Raw genomic sequence first — 20,604 nt, forward strand, 5'->3', positions numbered from 1 at the left:
TCATCTGTAAGATGGACATAAAAATGGCATGGGATTGTGGTGAAGGGGATGCCTTGTAACAGCAACCAGCAGAGAACTAATAATCAACTAATAACCTGGGTCTCTAATTTTTAAAGTCTTTTCTTATCCAAAATATAGGCCAGTGTCCCCTTATTGCTTCCTTTTTCCCTTGTGCATAGAGCATGTGGGCAGCAGAGCTGGTGCACTTATGCGCGTGAAAGGGGAGGTCTCAAATAATGCCACACTCTATCTGCTTACACCGGCAAGTAGAGTCTGCTAACTTATCTGTGACCTGCCAGCTTGTAGAGACCCATCTGTCATCTCTGTATTCTCAGTGCCTAAAACAATTTAAGGCGTATTGTAGAAAATAACTCAATGATTTATTTTTACTTTTTTAAAAAGTGATTTTATTTATTTATTTATTTGAGAGAGAGAGAGAGAGAGCACGAGCGCACAAGCAGGGGGGGGGCAGGGAAAGAGGGAGAAGCAGACTCCCCTCTCAGCAGGGTGCCCAATGTGGGACTCGATCCCAGGGCCCCAGGATCATGATCTGAGGCAGAGACAGATGTTTAAGTGTCTGAGTTACCCTGGCAACCCAATTTTACTTTTAAATAGAGGAATGAATGAAAATTATATGAAAACATGAAGGCCTCAGACCCTCTTGCTTCTCCTGCTTTTTTTCCTCTTCTTTCTCATTCTCCACTTCCTCCTTCATCTTCTTCGTCTTCAGCTGTGGCCTCGTCTTCATCTTTGAAATGTTTTAGTGAGCTTCCCCTATTGCACTCCTGACCTCGCTTTCTAGGCACTGGTTGTGAGCGGGTCTGGCAGGAACTGTTCACAGGACTTTCAAAAGTGTCCAAGCTCCAGAGGATGATTTACATATCAGAGCAACCTGAGATGGGTGTCTCCACTTCAAACGTTCCACCCGCGGGAGGGGGAAGGGTCATCTTAGGGCATTTTCTTAGAGTTACAGTTGCACCAAGATGTGGGTCTATAAAAGGACAGAACAAGAACCTGTATTGTTCATTGTTATATTCCCACATTCCTGGCACACAGTGACCATTCAACAAATATTTGACAGATACAATTTTTTTTGTATCTCTCACTGTGCTGGTAACACTTTCTTGAACCCCTGTCTTTACCGTATCTTTCAGGGCTGGCTTTTCTAGTGCATATCAGTGTAATTTAAAGTGTCCACAGTGCACAATTTACCCTTACTTTGATGTTTTGAGATCAACCGTTATTATTATTTTTTAAATCAACCATTATTAATTCATCACTGCTATGGACAGAATGTTTGTGTCCCTCCAAAATTCGTATATTGAAACCTAATCCCCAGTGTGATGGCATTTGGATGTAGGGCCCTTGGGAGGGCATGAGGAGCTTGGAGACTCTCATGAATAGGATTTGTGTTCTTTTTTTTTTTTTTTTTTAATTTGACAGAGATCACAAGTAGGCAGAGAGGCAGGCAGGGGGAAGGGGGGAAGAAGGCTCCCTGCCGAGCAGAGAGCCCGATGTGGGGCTCCATCCTAGGACCCTGGTATCACGACCCGAGCCGAGCTGAATGCAGAGGCTTAATCCACTGAGCCCACCAGGCACCCCGAGCTTTGTATTCTTAATAAAGACATCCCAGAGAGCTCCTTGCCCCTTCTGCCAGCGAGGACACAGAGACAAGATGGCAACCATCTGTGAAGTAGGATGTGGGCTCTCACTGGAACTGGATCTGCTGGAGGCTCGATCTTAAGATTCCCTGCCTTCAAAACACTGAGAAGTAATTTTCTGTTGTTTATCAGCTACCCAGTCTATGGTATTCTCTTACAGCAACCCAAACTGACTACGATAATCCTTAACTGGTCCTTCTTAAGTCTGGTTACCAGCTCTCCTTGCATCTGTCCTTAATATTGGTGCTTCCCAGGATTCCGTTTGACGTCAGAATCTCACTGCTATCTACCCACGCTGCTTGGGCTATCAGCATCATTCTGGTGACCTCAACAATTCCTCATCTGTGATCTTTATTTCCTACCCAGACCTTTCTCTGGGACTCAGACCTCTATTTCCAGCCCTCTCCTGGAGAAACTTGTCTGGAAACTCTCCCGTCACCTCAGAATCAGCCCGTCTGTGTAAGGCCTCCAAAGCATCCTGTTCTTTCCTTTCAGCAGTTGTCAGAGACTGAGAATATTTTAGCCATGAGCAAATTCTTTCTCTCGAATGTACATTTTAAGATGTGATGGAAAATATTTTTATAAGCCTTGACTATGAATCCTGCTTATGGTGGTTGCTTTGGGGAGGGAATTGAGTGACTGGGGTGGGGTGGGAAGAAAAGTTACTTTTCACTGTGTATCTTTTGGTAGCTTTTAAAATTTTATACCATACATGTGTACCTCTATTTAAGGAATAATAATGAAAAGTATAATGACAGGAATAAGAAATATTTAGTATAAAAATTTCACTTATCAAAAACTCATACTCACCCAGAAGGAGCTGCCTCATTCCTTTTCAAAGTATGTTTTGCTGAAAGCCAGAAAGAGAGAGAGAAAAGACGGGATAATTTATTCATGGGTGCATGCTCTTTTAAAACAAGCCTGTTCAAAGGCAGTGATATTGTTTCAAGTTCCTCTGAAAACAAATTCAAGGGTGTCTAAACTTTAAGTGTTTTCTCATTTATTCAAAAACATTTCTGAGTTCCAGCCACCTTGTTGAGACCTAAGGACACAAAGTTAAATCACTCATATAGTTCTTGGCCTCAAATTGCTGCAAGTCTGGAGATCAGAAAATGATGTGCTAATGAGCAGGGGTCCTGGGGGCTTCTGGCCTTCCTGAGGGTTCAGGGAAGGCTTCCTGAAAAGGTTGGTCCTCACTCCTAAGACTGAGCTGAATAAAAACTTCAGTTCCACCTTAGGAGAGGAAAAAGGTAAGGAATGATTCAGGGCAAAGACACTGAGACATGAAATGGTTTTGTGTAAGTTAGGGAGCAGTAAGTGAGTCATGGGAGCACAAAGTACGAGGTAGCTAAATTATGATTTTAGACACAGCATCTTCCTTAACCTAATTCAGGAACTTAGGCTGTGTGTCTGCGTCTGAATCAAGGAGTATCCTCTTTCCTAACATTCCCTATTTCCGGAAAAGTTTCTGGTTTCTTTTTTCCTTTTTACACTGCCTAAAATTGTATCCATTGATATAAGTCCTTTTCATAGACCCAGATAATCTCTGAATTTTTTATATAAAATTGTGTATCTATGTGCCTGGCATTTTTCTGAGGAAGGAAGGCCAGCTGTCTCTCCAGCAGGTTACAAATAGGTCGTTCTTTTGACAATTTTCCTCTCTCACACATACACCCTACTCAAAATGTAAATACTGATTTAGTATTAAGCTTTTAAAATGCAGAGAACTCTGGGTGAGTTGAAAGAACTCTCAGACACTTGGGAAACAGTAGTTTCCCAACGGTGGACAACCACTGGCAGTGGCTGAATATGACTTAGCCCATCTGAGGTAAATTTCTGGGGGCTCCATCTTGGGTGATTAGGGTCTCCCAGGGGCAGAGATGGTACTATTTTTTACCTTGTAGCTTCTGGACAGACACACATAAACCCTTGACTCTAAAGGCGCTTAGGGTGTCCAGCTCCCTGGTCCCACAGAACCCCAGCATATTTACCCCACCACAGATCCTCCCAGCTGCCTGGGACTTTCCCAGGCAACTACTTCATGTCTGGCTATGTGTTTGTGGCACAAACAGCCTGTTAGCAAATACTTAATAGTAAATAGATATTGCTGGTGGGTGGGGAGGAAGAGTGGAGTGGCTGGGTGATGGACGTTGGGGAGGGTGTGTGCTATGGTGAGTGCTGGGAATTGTGTAAGGCTGATGATTCACAGACCTGTACCCCCAGGGCATGTAATACATTATATGTTAATAATAATAATTTTTAAAAAAGGGGGCTCCTTGGTGGCTCAGTGGGTTAAGCCTCTGCCTTAGTCTCAGGTCATGATCTCAGAGCCCTGGGAATCTCTGCTCAGCGGGGAGCCTGCTTCCCCACCCCCACCCCTGCTTACTTGTGATTTCTCTCTCTCTGTCAAATAAATAAAATCTTTAAATAATAATAATAAAGTAAATAGGTAATCTTAGGGGAAAATTGTACTACATAACTTGGGTCAAAAGTTTCTTTTTTTCCTGCCTGACCACATTTAGTTTCTTTCAATGCTATTTTTAAAAAAGTACTTTCTGTTTGTTTGCTTTTTGTTAGTTTGAAAAAAAAAAAAAGTCATAGAATTAATTTTAGTGGGAGATTGGATTTTTCTCCCTAACATGGTGCATGTACAGGGAAAGTGAAATGAGAATGTGTATGAGACAGACAAATGTGTTATCTGAAAGACGCCAAGAGCACAGACATTTCCTAAATTAATTGACTCCTATGTTCTGCCTTTACTAAGCCAGTTAATCATGTCCGAGCACTTCAAGTTTATTATATAAAACTGACAGAAAGAAAATAGTACAATGGATAGTTCGATTGTAAAAAATACCTTATTGAAGAAGGCTGTAATGAACTTCCATCATAATGAACCAACACTTTTTCTTCTTTGGCAAAATCTTCCCTCCCTCTTTGCTTGCCTGTTTGACAACAGGTTGTCGGTTGCCTTTTGACACAACCTTTATTATCAGTTTAATTTTCTTCTCCTTTCTAAAACACCCAAGAATGAATGATTGCTTCCTTGATTATATTGATTTCTTTTTTTCTTTCTTTCTTTCTTTTTTTTTTTTCAGATTTTGTCTATTTATTTGAGAGAGAGAGAGAGTGAAAGAGAGAGCATGAGAGGGGAGAAGGTCAGAGTCCCTGCAGAGCTGGGAGCCCAATTCGGGACTCAATCCCAGGGCTCCAGGATCATGACCTGAGCCGAAGGCAGCCTCTTAACAACTGAGCCACCCAGGTGCCCCTTTCTTTTGCTTTTTAACTCGAAGTATAATTAACATCCAATATTATATTAGTTTCAGGTATACTGTATAATGACTCAGCAGTTCTGTACATTACTCAGTGCTCATCAAGATATGTGTGCTCTTAATCCCCTTTACTATTTCATCCATGCCCCACCCCCACTACCTCCCCTCTGACAACCACCAGTTTGTTCTCTGTATTTAAGAGTCTGCTTTTGTTTATCTCTTTTTTCTATGCTTGTTTGTTCATTTTGTTTTTTAAATTCCACTTATGACTGAAATTATATGATAGATGTCATTCTGTGTCTGACTTTTTTTACTTAGCATTATACCCTCTAGGTCCACCCATGTTGTCACAAATGGAAACACTGCATTCTTAGTTATGGCTGAGGACTATGCTAGTGTGTGTGTGTGTGTGTATGCGTGCATAACACATCTTTTTAAAAAATTAACATTTAAGGTATTATTTGTCCCAGGGGTACAGGTCTGTGATTCATCTGTCTTACACAATTCACAGCACTCACCATAGCACATACTCTCTCCAGTGTCCATCACCCAGCCACCCTATCCCTACCCCCCAACCCCAGCAACCCTCAGTTTGTTTCCTGAGATTAAGAGTCTCTTATGGTTTGTCTCCCTCCCGATCCCATCTTGTTTCATTTTTCCCCTCCTTACCCCCCACGACCCCTGCCCTGCCTCTCAAATTCCTCATATCAGTGAGATCATATGATAATTTTCTTTCTCTGATTGACTTATTTTGCTTAGGATAGTACCCTCTAGTTCCATCCACATCATTGCAAATGGCAAGATTTTGGTTTTTTGATGGCTGCATAGTATTCCATTGTATGTATATACCACATCTTCTTTATCCATTCATCTGCTGATGGACATCTAGGTTCTTCCCATAGTTTGGCTATGGTGGACATTGCTGCTATAAACATTCAGGTGCACATGCCCCTTCAGATCACTACATTTGTATTTTTAGGGTAAATATCCAGTAGTGCGATCCATAGGTCATAGGGTAGCTCTATTTTCAACTTTTTGAGGAACCTTCATACTGTTTTCCAGAGTGGCTCCCTCAGCTTGCATTCCCACCAACAGTGTAGGAAGGTTCCCCTTTCTCTGCATCCTCACCAACACCTGTCTTTTCCTGACTGGTTAATTTTAGCCATTCTGACTGGTGTGAGGTGGTATCTCACTGTGGTTTTGATTTGTATTTCCCTGATGCCCAGTGATATTGAGCACTTTTCCATGTGTCTGTTGGTCATTTGGATGTCTCTTTTGCAGAAATGTGTGTTCTTATCTTCTGCCCATTTCTTGATTGGATTATTTGTTCTTTGGGTGTTGAATTTGATAAGTTCTTTATAGATTTTGGACACTAACCCTTTATCTGATATGTCATTTGCAAATATCTTCTCCTATTCTGTCAGTTGTCTTTTGGTTTTGTTGACTCTTTCCTTTGCTGTGCAAAAGCTTTAGATCTTGATGAAGTCCCAATAGGTCATTTTTGCCCTTGCTTCCCTTGCCTTTGATGATGTTTCTAGGAAGGAGTTGCTGTGGCTGAGGTTGAAGAAGTTGCTGCCTGTAACATATCTTCTTTATCCATAAATCTATGGATGGACCGTTGGATTGTTTCCATATCTTGGCTACTATAAATAATGCTGCAATAAATATATAGGTGCTTTGAAATTAATGTTCTTGTTTACTTTGGGTAAATTCTCATAGTTATTGGAATACTTTTTTTTGTTTTTATTTATTGGAGTACAATTGGTGGTCACTCAGGTGTAAAAAAGAATGAAATCTTGCCATTTGCAACAACATGGATGGACCTAGAGGGTATAATGCTAAGTGAAATAAGTGAGTCAGGGAAAGACAAATACCATAATATTTCACTCACCTGCGGAATTTAAGAAACAGAGCAAATGAGCCAACAAAGGAAAAGAAAGACCAAAAAAAAAAAAAGACTCTTAAACAAAGTGATGGTTGCCAGGAGCACCTGGGGGGCTCAGTTAGATATTTGGCTTTGGTTCAGGTCATGACCCTAAAGTCATGCTATGGAGGCCCGCTTTGTGGGGGGGGGGGGTGCTGCTCAGCAGGGAGTCTGCTTCTCCCTCTGCCCCTCCCCCTGGCCCATGCTCTCTCTCTCTCTCTCATATAAGTAAATCTTTAAAAAACAATGGTAGTTGCCAGAAAGAAGGTGGGGGGAGGATGGGTGAAATGAATAAAGGGGGTTAAGTGTACACTTATGGTGATGAGCACTGAGTAATGTATAGAATTATTGGATCATTATATTGTACACCTGAAACTAATAAAAAATATGTATGTAAATTATACTTTAATTAAAAAATGCATAAGTACATAAGTAAATAAAAGCATAAATAAATACCACTGTGTAGCATAGTCCATAAAATTCCAGGGATGGAATTGATATTTGGAACAATTTCATGCACCTCACACAGAATTACCAAGTAAGATTAACTGGATTTACTGTAGTTTTCAAAGGCAGTGTTCCCTATCTGCAAGTTGAAGGGTGAATCCAAAATTAAACAATTATCTGGAGAGAGGTAATGCTTTAGCTTCTGAACCTTTCGAAGGACAACAAATACTTGGAAATGCAAGTATGGGCCAAAGTTTGAAGATTTCTGTTTGACACCCAAGCAAGAGCAGCAGTCGAGGTGCGGCTGTCAGCGATACTTTTAAACACTGCCACCTACAGTAAGTTTGCTTGAAATGCTGAACACAACAGTAAATGAGAGCTCCCAACGTTTTCTGTATTTCATTCTGCCGGCATTTGTCTCTTTCTATCCTTCCCATCAAACCAGTCATGACTGGAAGCTAAGGAATACATAGCAGCTGTGCTGACAATTTGTATTTTTCTGTTAATGTCATTTTTATTTATGACCACCCTTAATACGTTTAAAATTGTTGATGTTTTTCCTATCTTCTCATTAGATGACAGAGTGCTAAGATGAGTTTCAGACTCAGACAGATCTGGTTCAACCATAACTCTGCCACTTGCTACTTCTGTGGTTTTACATATGTCACTCAATCCTTCTAAACCTCAGTTTACTCATCTATAAATTGGAACATTCTCAACATTACCGCTAATATAAAGCACCAGTAAATGGTATGCTTTTAATAAATTGTGGTTATTTATAGAAGTTCTGGTAATAATAAATATAAAGACAATGGTTTAGAGGTTTAAGTCAGCTTTCATTGAGAAATTCATTTGGGATCTTAGTTCAGGTTCCTTGGATTTTTTTTTTTTTTTAATAGCTTCTGCAAGGCCAATGTGCCTTGGAGCATTAACTGGGGAGCACCAGTTAGAAGGTTCTGAAAAAGCAGCTACAAAGCAGTTATGGTGTGGAAGAAGCCTATTGTTAATGGTTTTTGAAGTTCTTAAGGTTGACATCTTTTCCAGGAACCAGATACAGGCAGCTGACACAGGCAACATTTTGCTTAGGGCAAAAAGAAGACTGTTTTCACTCTATGCCCAGAGAATACTTAACTTCCAATATGAGAGTTGTATTTTCTGTTCCCTGTTTATGCAAAGGAATGATTAGGTGATGTCTTTAAACACCAACTCCTACCTTCTTCCCCAATCTCAATGACAAAAAAAGAAAAAAAAAAAACCAGCCAACCTGGAAGTACAATATGCATTAAAAATATTTATTCATGTCCTTATGTATGAGGATTGGATTCTCCACTTGATTTCTGTGGGGGAGTGGAGGGAAGCAGAGAGAGAATCTCAAATAGGCTCCAGGCTCGATCTCACAACCCTGAGATCATGACCGGAGCCAAAATCAAGGGTTGGATGCTTAACCAACTGAGTCACCCAGGCGCCCCTGAAGTCTCAGCTTCTAGGGGTAACTACTCTATCAGCAGAGCGAATGTCTTTTAAACCCATCAGCTTCACTTTTGTAGCTGCCCTCAGGTTCTTAGTTTGTACTATCTAGATCTCATACCACCTTCTGTCAGTTAAAGGCTTGGCTGATCAGAAGCACTAATGGTGAAGGTTTGTCTGAAGCAGGTACAGGCACAAAGAGAGGCCAAAAGCTGAGAGTGGACAAAGGCATAAAGCAATACTAAAGTGTTAGGGCATTTAGGCTTTCAGGAGTTAAGGTCTCTGTTAGCATGTTTGCTATCATAGTTAGTGAATGGATCCTCCTCTCAGACGTTTTCTGGGAAGCTTGGGTCTCCATGGCCACCCTGACCATGTTTGGTCAATAGCTCTGGATGCAAAGGACTTTTAAATCTCTGTTGGGGTAGTCTTACTATTTTTATATAAGAATCTTCATCTTCAACATTATCTCCCTCACCCCTTTAAAATTCCTGAGTCCAAACACTAGAAAGACACAAATATCAGAGTTGTTCTAAAAAGATAACTCTTACGGTCATCTATGTAAGATGAGATACAATTGGAATGATGGAAGGATAGTTTGTTGCAGCATCTGGTTCATGGTGACGGATGATGGCTGGTGAGAGCCATCTGTGAACAGGGTGGGATAGGTGGAGTCTGAAAATTACCATCGTCAGCTCGAAGATATTGGAAAAGAAAATTAGCTAATAAGTTCATGCATATTAACCACTTAGAGGAAGATAATGAACATGGTTATCTCATCTTCAGAAGAAATGGTATGAGTACTAAAGACAAGATTCAGAAAATTTTGCAGTGTTTAGCAAACAGATTAATCATGAAGAAGGTCTGGCTTAAATTCATGGAAAAAATGGAAATGTATGTAGGAAGAGATGGTGAAGAGCCAAAAACCTTAAGTTTGGAGAAAATTAAATGCAGTGTGAAATGACGATTTGTTCTTTGTAATGTCTTTTTCAGAAAGAAAATATATTTTAGCTTGTATTGCTTTTTTGACTGTCCAATTTCTGTAAAATTATTTTTTTGTTGGCATTTCATGGACGTTTTGGAGTATATGGTTTTCTCAATTATAAAATGGGATAACATCTAGGACCTCGCAGAGATGTTGTGAGACTAAATTAGATCAGGTAAGAAAAAGCCCTTTGTAAATTGTAAAATCTTTTACTTGGCTTTAAAATCGTCTGTCTGGGGGCACCTGGGTGGCTCAGTGGTTAAGCCTCTGCCTTCGGCTCAGGTCATGATCTCAGGGTTCTGGGATCGAGTCCCGCATCGGGCTTTCCCCTCTGTAGGGAGCCTGCTTCCTCCTCTCTCTCTCTCTGCTTGCCTCTCTGCCCACTTGTGATCTCTCTCTGTCAAAAAAAAAAAAAAAAAAAATCTTTAAAATCGTCTGTCTGGTAAACATAGCCCATAATGGGAAACTAAAAAAGTAATCATGGTACAGATGACCTAGTGACTTTGCTTTACTGCAGATTCTCCATTCTATTCCTATTCTTGAGAGAGATGACTGAGTCAACAGTCTGAATATTTTAAATTATTTTTTCACTTTGATTTCATATAGCAGCAAATCTGACTTTCTCTCATGAGGTGAAATGGAATACCAGAAACGATTAACGTTTGGTTCTTAGTGTTGCTTGTTCCACAATGTAGCAAAACCTAGAACACAGTGAATTCTGATAGAGATGTTGAGCTGTGGTGAGTTTTGGAATGGAAAAACAGGATTTAAAGTTCCCTTTCAAAAAAGAAAGCAGTCCTCTTTTGCCTGAAGGAAATATCTTTAATAAATACATCTTTTCCTTCATTATAACTCAGCTTTTTGTAATTAAAATAACCAGAAAGCCAGAACATTCTGGAAAGCAAATATTAGATAAATTAAAGTTAAGGTTAGAATTCAAATAAAACATTTTACATATCAGCATTTAGTCTTCGGCCCTTAGTAGTGATGCTATAAAATGAAACCCGAATGTAAGAGTAAAGAAGACCCTGAGGTCATGAGTGAGGACAAGACCTCAAGTTACAGGGCAAGACCTCAAGTCACTGCCTGGTTCTGCTCCAGGCTAGCCCACTTCACCCGGCCATCCCTTGTTTACTTTACCTGCTAAGCAAGGAGGGGTCACGAAGTCATCTCTCAGGCAAAGACCCAGACTAAAATTCAGCAACTCTCTGATGGGCAGTTTCAATGAAATAGATAGTGGTAAATTTTTAGGATTCTAAATTCTTATGGGTATTCATTAAAAAATGCTAGCTATTCCCGCAGAAAGAGAAGTAAAATTAAAGCCATGATGACATGGCACTTCTCACATCCTGGCATGTGAAACATAAAGAACTTTGATATTACAGTGTGTTAGTGATGGCAAAGGGAACTGGGTGAACTTATATATTACTGGTAAGAGGGAGATTGGTTCATCTTTTGGAGGACAAGTTGGCAACCCTCGTGGAAGTGCAAAACACGAGTGTCATTTCAGACATTTTTATTTCTAGTAAGTACAAAGTTTGTGCAAAAATTTAGACACAACCAAGATGTGCATCCATAGAAGACTGGTTTTTTTATTTTATTTTACTTTTTAACAGAAGACTATTTAAATAAAGTAGCACAGTTCTGTATAATGGAATACCATTCAGCGTCTGAAAGAGCAAGCTAGTTTTATATGAATGCACATGGAAAATCTCACTCATACACGAAGCAAAGCAATTGATACAACAGTGTGTTGCGTTTGTGAAACACGGTTATATGTGTGAATATGCACATGTGTGAATATGCACGTGACTGTGTCCAGGGGGACCAATCAGAACAGGTGTCAGCCATAAGAATTGTGATATGAGGGACGCCTAGGTGACTTAGTTGAGCCTTCAGCTCAGGTCATGATCCCAGGGTCCTGGGATCAAGTCCTGCATCAAGCTCCCTGCTCCAAGGGGAGACTGCTTCTGCCTCTGTCTGCCACTCTCCCTGCTTGTTCTCACTCGTTTTTTTTTGATTAAAAAAAAAATAGCAGTATGAATCCACATGCCCACATCAGCCCTACTTACCCATGCACTGTATATATCCCAAAGACATTCAGGCAAAGGGTTTCAGTGGTTACCACTGGGAACCTAGTGGTTCCCTAGGTGACAAAGTGGTTCCCTAGGTGACACTTTTCTACTATTCACTTTTTTTTTTTTAAGCTAAGGACATTTATTACCTATTCAAAAAAATAAAATATTTCATGGAAGAAAAAATAAATAATTATGTGTTTTTAACACATAAATTTTTATTTTTATAGTTTTATACTTTAAGCTTTATGATTTTATATTTAAGTCTCTCTTCTGTTTTAGCATCTTGATTATTCATTAATTTTAAAAAGATGAGTTTTTAAAAAGATATGTTCTGGTATAACATTCATAATCCGATCGTTTCATGGTACCTGGCATTGTGCCTTTTTTGTTAAGTGGGGCTATGTTTAATAAGTTCCTTTAATTTTGATGCCAGTTTTGCACAGATAAAGCTTCTCAGCTTCTATAAGCCAACTGGCTTTATATGCCTTAATTTATATGTATGGAATAAAGCAGACTTAATGGAATTCATTCTATGATACTTCCATCTTCTCAAAAGATAAATTATCTTTTACCCCAGACGAAACAGAAACAGACCACACAAACCTTGACTTGTCCCTCTGTGAATTAAAGTGACTACCATAGTGATGGTAAAGTGGGAAGCGGCAGTTTTTTTCAGCTACTTTGTCCTGTTTTTGAGGATTTAACTCTTTTCATTGCCACAGTATCACGAATTCTATGGAAGAAACTCACACATTTTAGCCTCTGGAGAACACTGTCTTTATCCTTAGTTCTTGTACACTAATCTGTGGATCCTGTCAACTTTGAAATGTGGTTCCCAGAGGTTTGGGGGGAACGTTCTTGGTGAAAGAAGCTAAGAAAACCCTTTGTCTGGCCTCTGAGTGAATATCTCTGGATAACCGACTTCCCAGTAAAGAGAGAGAGAAAGACAGACACCCTGTCTGTGCTCAGAAGCCATGCCTGTTTGCTCAGCATCGTGTCCCCTGTGACAAACACAGGGCTTGGTAAACAGGAATGTAGTTTTTTGGATAAATGGGATCAAAAGTGTATGGCATTCACAGCCCCCTGCCTTTTTATAACCTTTTAATGTTTATTTATTTATATTTGTAGTAATCTCTACACCCAGTATGGGGCTCAACTACACTCATCGTGGGGCTCAACTACACTCATCATGGGGCTCAAACTCACGACCCTGAGATCAAGAGTCTCGTGCTCCTCTGACTCAGCCATCCAGGCCCCTGCCCCCTGCCTCTGTGAAGCAGCACAATGGTGGCCATCACTGATCTCCAAACCCTCTTCACTCAAAAGTTCTCTGACCTAATTCTAGCAGGGGAAATGATTTCCTTGCTCAACACTTTCCTGACAGTGCACTTCCCTCTCATGCCTGGTACATTCTCCTTCCCAGGCACAGATCACATGTGGAGCTATTCCTGGGTTTTGGAACGATGAGCTCTTGCCAAGGTGTGTGGAGCTGCTGCAGATTATGTAACTACCCACATTCATCCACCTTCCTGTTGCAATGTGCCCTTTGTCTTATCCTGTTTATTTTATGGCCAGATTTCTACAACTGGCCCTGAACACAAAAGTAGAATTTGTGCTGTGTCCTTACGAAGGAGCCTTTGGAGACAAGCAATATCCCAAATTTGCAGTTGTTTCTTTCCATTCCCACTTGTTTGTCCTCTTCTGTTTGACTGAAGCGCTCTTGCTTCCTCACCCTTAAGTAGGTCAGCTATCGCCAGCTTTGCAGTCCTTGGTTCTGAAGCTGGCCTCCCCCGTCAGTCTACCTCAGCTCAGTTGCCTTATCACAAAAACCACTCGGGAAGACAGTGTATATAGAAGACCTCTAAAATTTTGTTAGCATTATATTCCTTTCTCATTTCCACATTGAATTAAATGAAAAAGAGCTATTATTCATCCATCATCCCAGTGTACCCTAGTTTTAAGGCATCACCTACACAGGCCGTCACCTTCACCCCTGGACTTGTTAATGCTGATGTCTGGCGCCACTCAGAGGGTGCAAGCATTCGTCAGGGTGGTACTGAGATTTTCTTGTTTGAAACTCAATTCTGTGGCCAACTATTGATTTAAGCTGGCCTTGGGGTGCAAGATGTCCACAGAATAGAGGGACTGCAGCACACTGAGAATACCAGAATTGGTAGAAAAAAGACAAATGGAAAATCATTGCTTCCTTTAGCTTCTTGTATCTATGTTGAAGTCTTTCCTAATTTTTGGGAAATTCGCTGTCATTATCTCTTCAAACAGTTCTTCTGCTCCCTTCTCTCCAAAGGACTTGATGTATACACAGAAAAGAAATAAGGTCAGAGCCACTGGCCTAAAATGAGCAAGGTGCGAGTAGTGAGATGAGAGTGGAAGAGTGGGCATGGACCAGGTTAGAAGTCCTTGGTGGCTAATGGTGAGAATTCAGATTTTATTTTTACTTTTTATTATAGAAAATTTCAAACATATACAAAATTAGAGAGAATTGTGTAACTGTTTCCCATATACTCATTGCCAGTTTCAAACAATGGTCAATTCATGCTCAACCTTTTGCCCTTTATGCCCCTACTCACTCTCCCGCAATGCACCAGATCACTTCATAGCAATTTCCAGACACAGTTTTAATTTGTAAATATTTTAGTATTATTGAAAGAGGAACTCTTCTTGATATAACCACAATACCATTATCACACCTGAAATATTAACAAGTATTCCTTGATGCTATTAATAGCATCAAGTGTTCTGTCAGTGTTCACGTTTTCTCCATTGTGTCAAATTATTTCAAAACAAAATTTTATTTAAAGTAAGCTCTACATCCAATATGGGGCTTGAACGCACAACCCTGAGATCAAGAGTCACATGCTCTACCAACTGAGCCTGCCAGGTGGCCCTCAAAATTTTCTTGTTTTGAACCAGGTTCTAAGTGAGACTTTTACACTGCAATTGGCTACTATGTCTCTGAAATCTTTTTTTAATCTGCAGAACTTGGTTACTGTTTTTCCCTTCTTGTAATTTATTTGCTGAAGAGACTAGATTTTGCTGAATGCATCTCTGTGGTATTTTATGTATTTCTGTATTTCAGTAAATTGGAAGTTAGATTTAGACTCTTGATGAGATTTGAGTTTAATTTTTCAGGCAAGAATACTTAGTAGGTTTCGTGCACTTACTTAAGAGGAGTTTATTACCCTTTTGGGGTTTTAGAAGTTGTTAATGATCATGATCTAACTCCATTAACTCATTAGAGTTTGTAAAAGAGTGATCTTGGAATATCACTAGTCCACCATTCCCCTTTTTTAATTAACTAGCATATTTCTATACAGAGAAACTTAGCCTCATTAACCACTTGGTTACCCGGAAGGATAATTTATGTAGAAAGAGCAAGATAAAGTTCCATTCTTTCCCTTTCTTTATTAACTAGTTTTCAAAATGACTTTCTTCCCTATCAGTCTCCAAAGATGGCCAATGAGTTTGCTTGTTTGCTTACTCAAATATCATCTATAATCCATGAACTATAGCTATTTTACAAGATTGCACTTATTATTCTTCTTGATGTTCTAACTGTCCAACTTTGAGGCTATGGGAACCCTTTCAAGTTGCCTTATAAGGCCTTTGGAAATGATGTTGGCAATGTTTCTTGCTTACTGATCCAACAAGATAGTTCAAGTTTATTTTGTAGATTTCTTACTCCAGATCTAGAATCCATTTCTCCAAGAAGGTCAGTTTCCAATCTAGTGGAAAATAATGTTTAGAGACCACAGTCTGGGCACTAAGGATACACTTACCATTGTGCTGGTCATTATTTCTAGGTCTCTTCAGAGGACAGAGTTTGAGCACCCTTTAGCCCTCCCTTTTTTTTTTATGAGTTCAGCTTTTTTAAAAAAAAAATTGTTATTTAAATTCAACTCTGTTAATATATAATGTATTGTTAGTTTCAGAGGTAGAATTTAGTGATTCATCAGTTGCATAGAATACCCAGTGATCATTCCATCACGTGACTTCCTTAATGTGCATCACCCTGTTACCCCATCCCCCATCCCCCTCTCCTATAGCAACCCTGTTTAATCCCTATAGTTAAGAGTCTTTTATTGTTTGCTTCCCTCTCCATTTTTATCTCATTGTAGTTTTCCTTCCCTTTCCCTATGTTTATCTGTTTTGTTTCTTGAATTCCAAGAGTTCAGCTTTTTACTGACAGGTTACAAAAGAGGTTTAGTCAAAGACCAAAGTGCACATCCTCATCAGACTCCTCTGATTCTCCTTTCTTTGCTTCTAATTCCTTCTCCTCAGCCTGAGAAGCCCTGGTGGAGGGAGCAGGACCTGCTGCTGGGCAGCACCAGCTGCTGGGGTGGCTTTACCAGCATCTCCCTTGCAGATGAGGCTGCCAATGTTGACATTGGCCAGACCCTTTGCAGGCAAGCCTGGCCAGAAAGGTTCAACATTTACATCTGCTGCATTAATGAGGGCATTGATCTTATCCTCAGTGACCATCACCTCATTATCCTGGAAGATGAGGGCTGAGCAGATGCAGGCAAGCCCCCAGACAGAGGCTGTGGTGCAGGTGAGTGCTGTGTCCCATGGGGTGCTAGTCCCCGTGGAGGTGGGGAGCTAGTCACCAGAAGAAATGAGAGCCTCACCAAAAACCGTCCTAGCTTCCACAGAAGGGCTGAACACCTTAGGGATAGCTGAGGAAAGGTTAAATCTTTTTTTTTTTTTTTTAAGATTTTATTTATTTATTTGACAGACAGAGATCACAAGTAGGCAGAGAAGCAGGCAGAGAGAGGGGGAAGCAGGCTCCCCGCTGAGCAGAGAGCCTAATGCAGGGCTCTATCCCAGGACCCCGGGGATTATGACCCGAGCAGGGGGCAGAGGCCCTAACCCACTGAGCCACCCAGGGACCCCCTAAATCCTTTTTTTAAAGATAAAATTCATCTTAGGTTTGCACTGGTATTTTCTATTAATATTCAAGGAGATGGACTTCAATTTTGTTTCATCAACCTTAAACTTAATGTTTCATCTTTTTCATACTGAAATTCCTGTTTGTCAATGGCACAATGTACTTAGTTATTACTTAATTTTCTATTAATATTCAGGGAGATGGACTTTAATTTTGTTTCATCAAACTTAAACTTACGTTTCATCTTTTTCATACTGAAATTCCTATTTGTCAATGGCACAAATGTACTTACTCATTACTTACTCATTTATTTTATCCTCTGGGATACCCTGGATACTCTCAGAATGACAAAATCAGCACTACCACCAATAATGTAAATTAGTAAAACAAAGTGGTATTTTTTTTCCAAAATTTTTTTGGTCTATAGACTATATGCCATTAAAAATGTACAGAAAGATTACTGTGTTTGAAATTAACTTAAACATATTCAAATGCCTAATATAAGAATAATTTATGTACATGTGAAATATTTGAATTAAAGAATTCATATAGTTCACAACTCCAATTAATAGAATAAGCTACACTTAATTTATTTTTTTAAAGTAAACTATAGGCCAAACTTGATCTCCTGATGTGGAGATCAAGAGTCACATGCTCCACTAAGTGCCCCAAATAAGCGATATTTAAATAAGCAATATTTAGAGAAGACGAGCTTCTATTCCTGTTTTCTTCCACTCTCTATTACATATATATATGTAAATTTTTTAAAAGATTTTATTTATTTATTTGATAGAGAGAGAGCATGAGAGAGCAAACAGAGGAGCAGTAGACAGAGAGGGAGAAGCAGGTTCTCTACTGAGTAGAGAGCCCATTGTGGGGCTGGGGCTCCGTCCCAGGACCCTGACCTGAATGGAAGGCAGATGCTTAATCGACAAGACACCCAGGCGCCTCTGGTAGTTTGATATTGTAAACAATGTTGCAATGAATAATCGTGGCAAATGCATTTTTTTTTTTTTACTTTTTTGGATTTTATTTAAATTTGAGTTAGTTGACATATAGTATATTATTAGTTTCAGGGTTTTTGTTTGTTTTTGATAGTGTATCTCTGGTATTTATTTCCAAGAGTTAGGCTGGATTAAAGGTTAAAGGGTTTTGTATTTCTTTTCTAATTTCGGTGGGTAGTCTCTGAGGTGTGTAACCCTTGCCATGTTCATGGCAGGGATGGGATTCTCAAGTGCCCATGGCAGCAGGACTGTAGTTCAAGAAATTTTGTATTTTACAAAATGCCACCCTTTAAGCACTAATTTAGGAATATTTTTGCCATTTCTTAAAATGAGGAATAATTGCTCCTTTTAAATTTAGGAATATTTTTGCCATTTCCTAAAATGAGGAATAATTGCTCTGTTCCCTAAAAAAAAAATCATTTAAAGTGGGTTTTTTTGTTTTTGTTTTTTGAAATACAAGAATTCTCACTCAGTGATTGTCATTCTACCTCCCTGACAAAAACTAGAAAGCAGAGAGTATAAAGTGCCATCTGGATATAATTTCTGGGGTTTATGTGGTTTGATAGTTTTTGTGCTGCAATTCCTTTCTGTGTTTGTATGTGAGTGAAGAGTCATAGAAAAAGCTGGAGTTGAGAGGAACTGAGTAATTACTGTGACTTATTACTGTGACTTACAGGAGATGGGCAGGGAGCATGAGAAAACTGACAAAGCTGCCACTTTCACATTTAGAACTTCCCATGTGGTCACTGCCAAGATGGGAAACCTAGGAGGATGTTATTCTCTGCCTTTTGAATATCTAAAGATGCTCTATCTAGATCCTCCATGATTTATAGCCCACAGAAAGAGCCCTGTCCTGTCATTCCAGCGTTGCTGTTCAGAGTTATCTAGTACAGAAGAGCTCTTTTTTTTTTTTTCCTTTCACGAGAGCATGACTATTGCTGGAAACAGATTATCAACAATCTGACTTGAATCTCCAGTGTATAGAAGGAACAGAAATAATAAGAACTATCTTTTATTGATTAACATGTAACAAGCATAATGTCAGTTAAAATCTTTTCATGGATCTTTCACTTCGTTTTCAAGAAGCCCTATCAACATTTCAGAGTTACAAAACAGAGGGTCTAAAATCAATTATCTTTTTTACTACCATGGAGTTGGTGTGTGGTAGAATGCCGTTTGACTTAAGATTCCACAGTCTTCACCAAGAGACCATACCACTTGCTATTGCAGGCTCTGTAGAGTTACTAAAGGAAATGTCAGGTATTATTTCTAATGGTTCGTGCCCTACTGAGGGAAATTGATCCAACTGCACAGGAAAGTGACATAGGAGCATACATGTATATATTCTGACTAAACATATATACTGTTATTATTTAAACACAAATGTGTAGTTGTATCAGTCATACAAAGCTGTTTGTGTGTGTGTGTGTACACGTGTGTGCATGTACGGGGTATGTGCAGGTCTGCTAACAGGCTGGTAGGGTCTTACAAGGAGAGCATGAGTTGAATCTTAACATTCCACTGAGCTTGCTTCAGAACCTGGTTTCTCCACACACTCCCTGTGTACACTTGCTTTAATTATTTACTGCTCTGAGCAAGATTTGTCAATTCTTAAATAGAGATAATAATTCCTCAAGTTTTCCTGAGGATTTGGAAATATTAATATATGTAAAAAATGTTTGAAACAGTGCCTGACACCTAAAAAGCAAAATGAATATTTAGTGATCAGAACCATGTGTAGATAATCTTTGAGAAACATTTTTAAGGTGGTCAGATTTTGAAGTTTGGCAAGGACCCAGCTAGTTGCCTGGGACGGGTAGAAAGGAAAGACAATACAAAGACTTGAAGACAGAAATGAGCAAACTGCATTTATATTATGAAATTTGATTTCCTGTATAGAGTTTAGCACACTGTGTAGGGGGAGACTACATTGCTTGATGTATGATAGAGTTTTTGAATGTTTAGCTAGAATAACAGTGAATGTGGGATCCCCCTCAGAGGTCTACACCGTTCAAACAATGGTGTCCTGGATTTTGCCTAATTTTATCACATTGATAACTTCCTGGGAAATATACTGTAAGAACCCGATAGATGTAAACAGGTGTTGAGGTTTGAAACTACACCCTTTACATAGTATATCTGTCTCCTTTTTGTTCTCCTGGATTAAAAGGTTTGGGGGCAGAGTCTCATTACACCTTTTCTATGGTTCTTAGGCCTGAAAATTCAGAACACCTTTGTGTTCCCAGATATTAAGAAAAATAATGTGAGTTAGAACACCTCAAATTCCAACTGGTCTGGGTTAAATAAGTAACACTTACTAATCACTTTCGAATTCAACATTTCTTTTTTATTTTTTATAGAAAAATGCATTTCCCAAACTATTTTGACCTCTTAGAATATTTTCGCCTGTATTTTTGCAACATTGTCACCAGATGGCAGCAACAACCCGTTCATCAACATCTTTCCCTTTCCCTCTCCCTGCTTTTCCTCTCTCTTTTCCTCTCTCCCCTCCACCTCCTTTTCCCTTATCATCATTCTCCTGCTTACTGTTATTCTAGAAATGAATCAATCAACAGCTCTAGGTAAAAAGCAATGGCTAAAAGTTCTCACTGTATTTCCTTAGACAAATCAGCACACTTGAGTCTTAGTTCCCTAGTGCAAAAAAGGGTGGGAAGATGTCCATTGAGGCAAGCACCAGTAAATAACATGATCTTGCATGGGAGTTGAAAGGCCCTTAAATAATAAGTGCCTCTAATAAGTAATAAAACACTTCCTTGGATTGTATGTATGAGAAGTGTATATAAAACTGTGTGTGGGGGGTGGTCTTTTGGGGGTTGGTGTATGTTGTATGTAAATGACTTCAGGA

At 39.5% G+C, this 20,604-nt stretch overlaps 1 protein-coding gene across 1 annotated transcript in view; it reads right to left on the reverse strand.

Moving 5' to 3' along the window:
- Positions 1-16,053: 16,053 nt before the first annotated feature.
- The window catches only part of LOC125106936 (60S acidic ribosomal protein P1-like), a 30,454-nt gene continuing 25,903 nt past the window's right edge, over positions 16,054-20,604 (reverse strand). The window contains 2 exon segments of the mRNA XM_047741513.1: positions 16,054-16,169; positions 16,172-16,445. Of these exon segments, the coding sequence (XP_047597469.1) occupies positions 16,054-16,169; positions 16,172-16,445 (390 nt within the window).

Source organism: Lutra lutra, chromosome 8 (genome assembly GCF_902655055.1).
Source record: "Lutra lutra chromosome 8, mLutLut1.2, whole genome shotgun sequence".
Classification (NCBI taxonomy): Eukaryota; Metazoa; Chordata; class Mammalia; order Carnivora; family Mustelidae; genus Lutra; species Lutra lutra.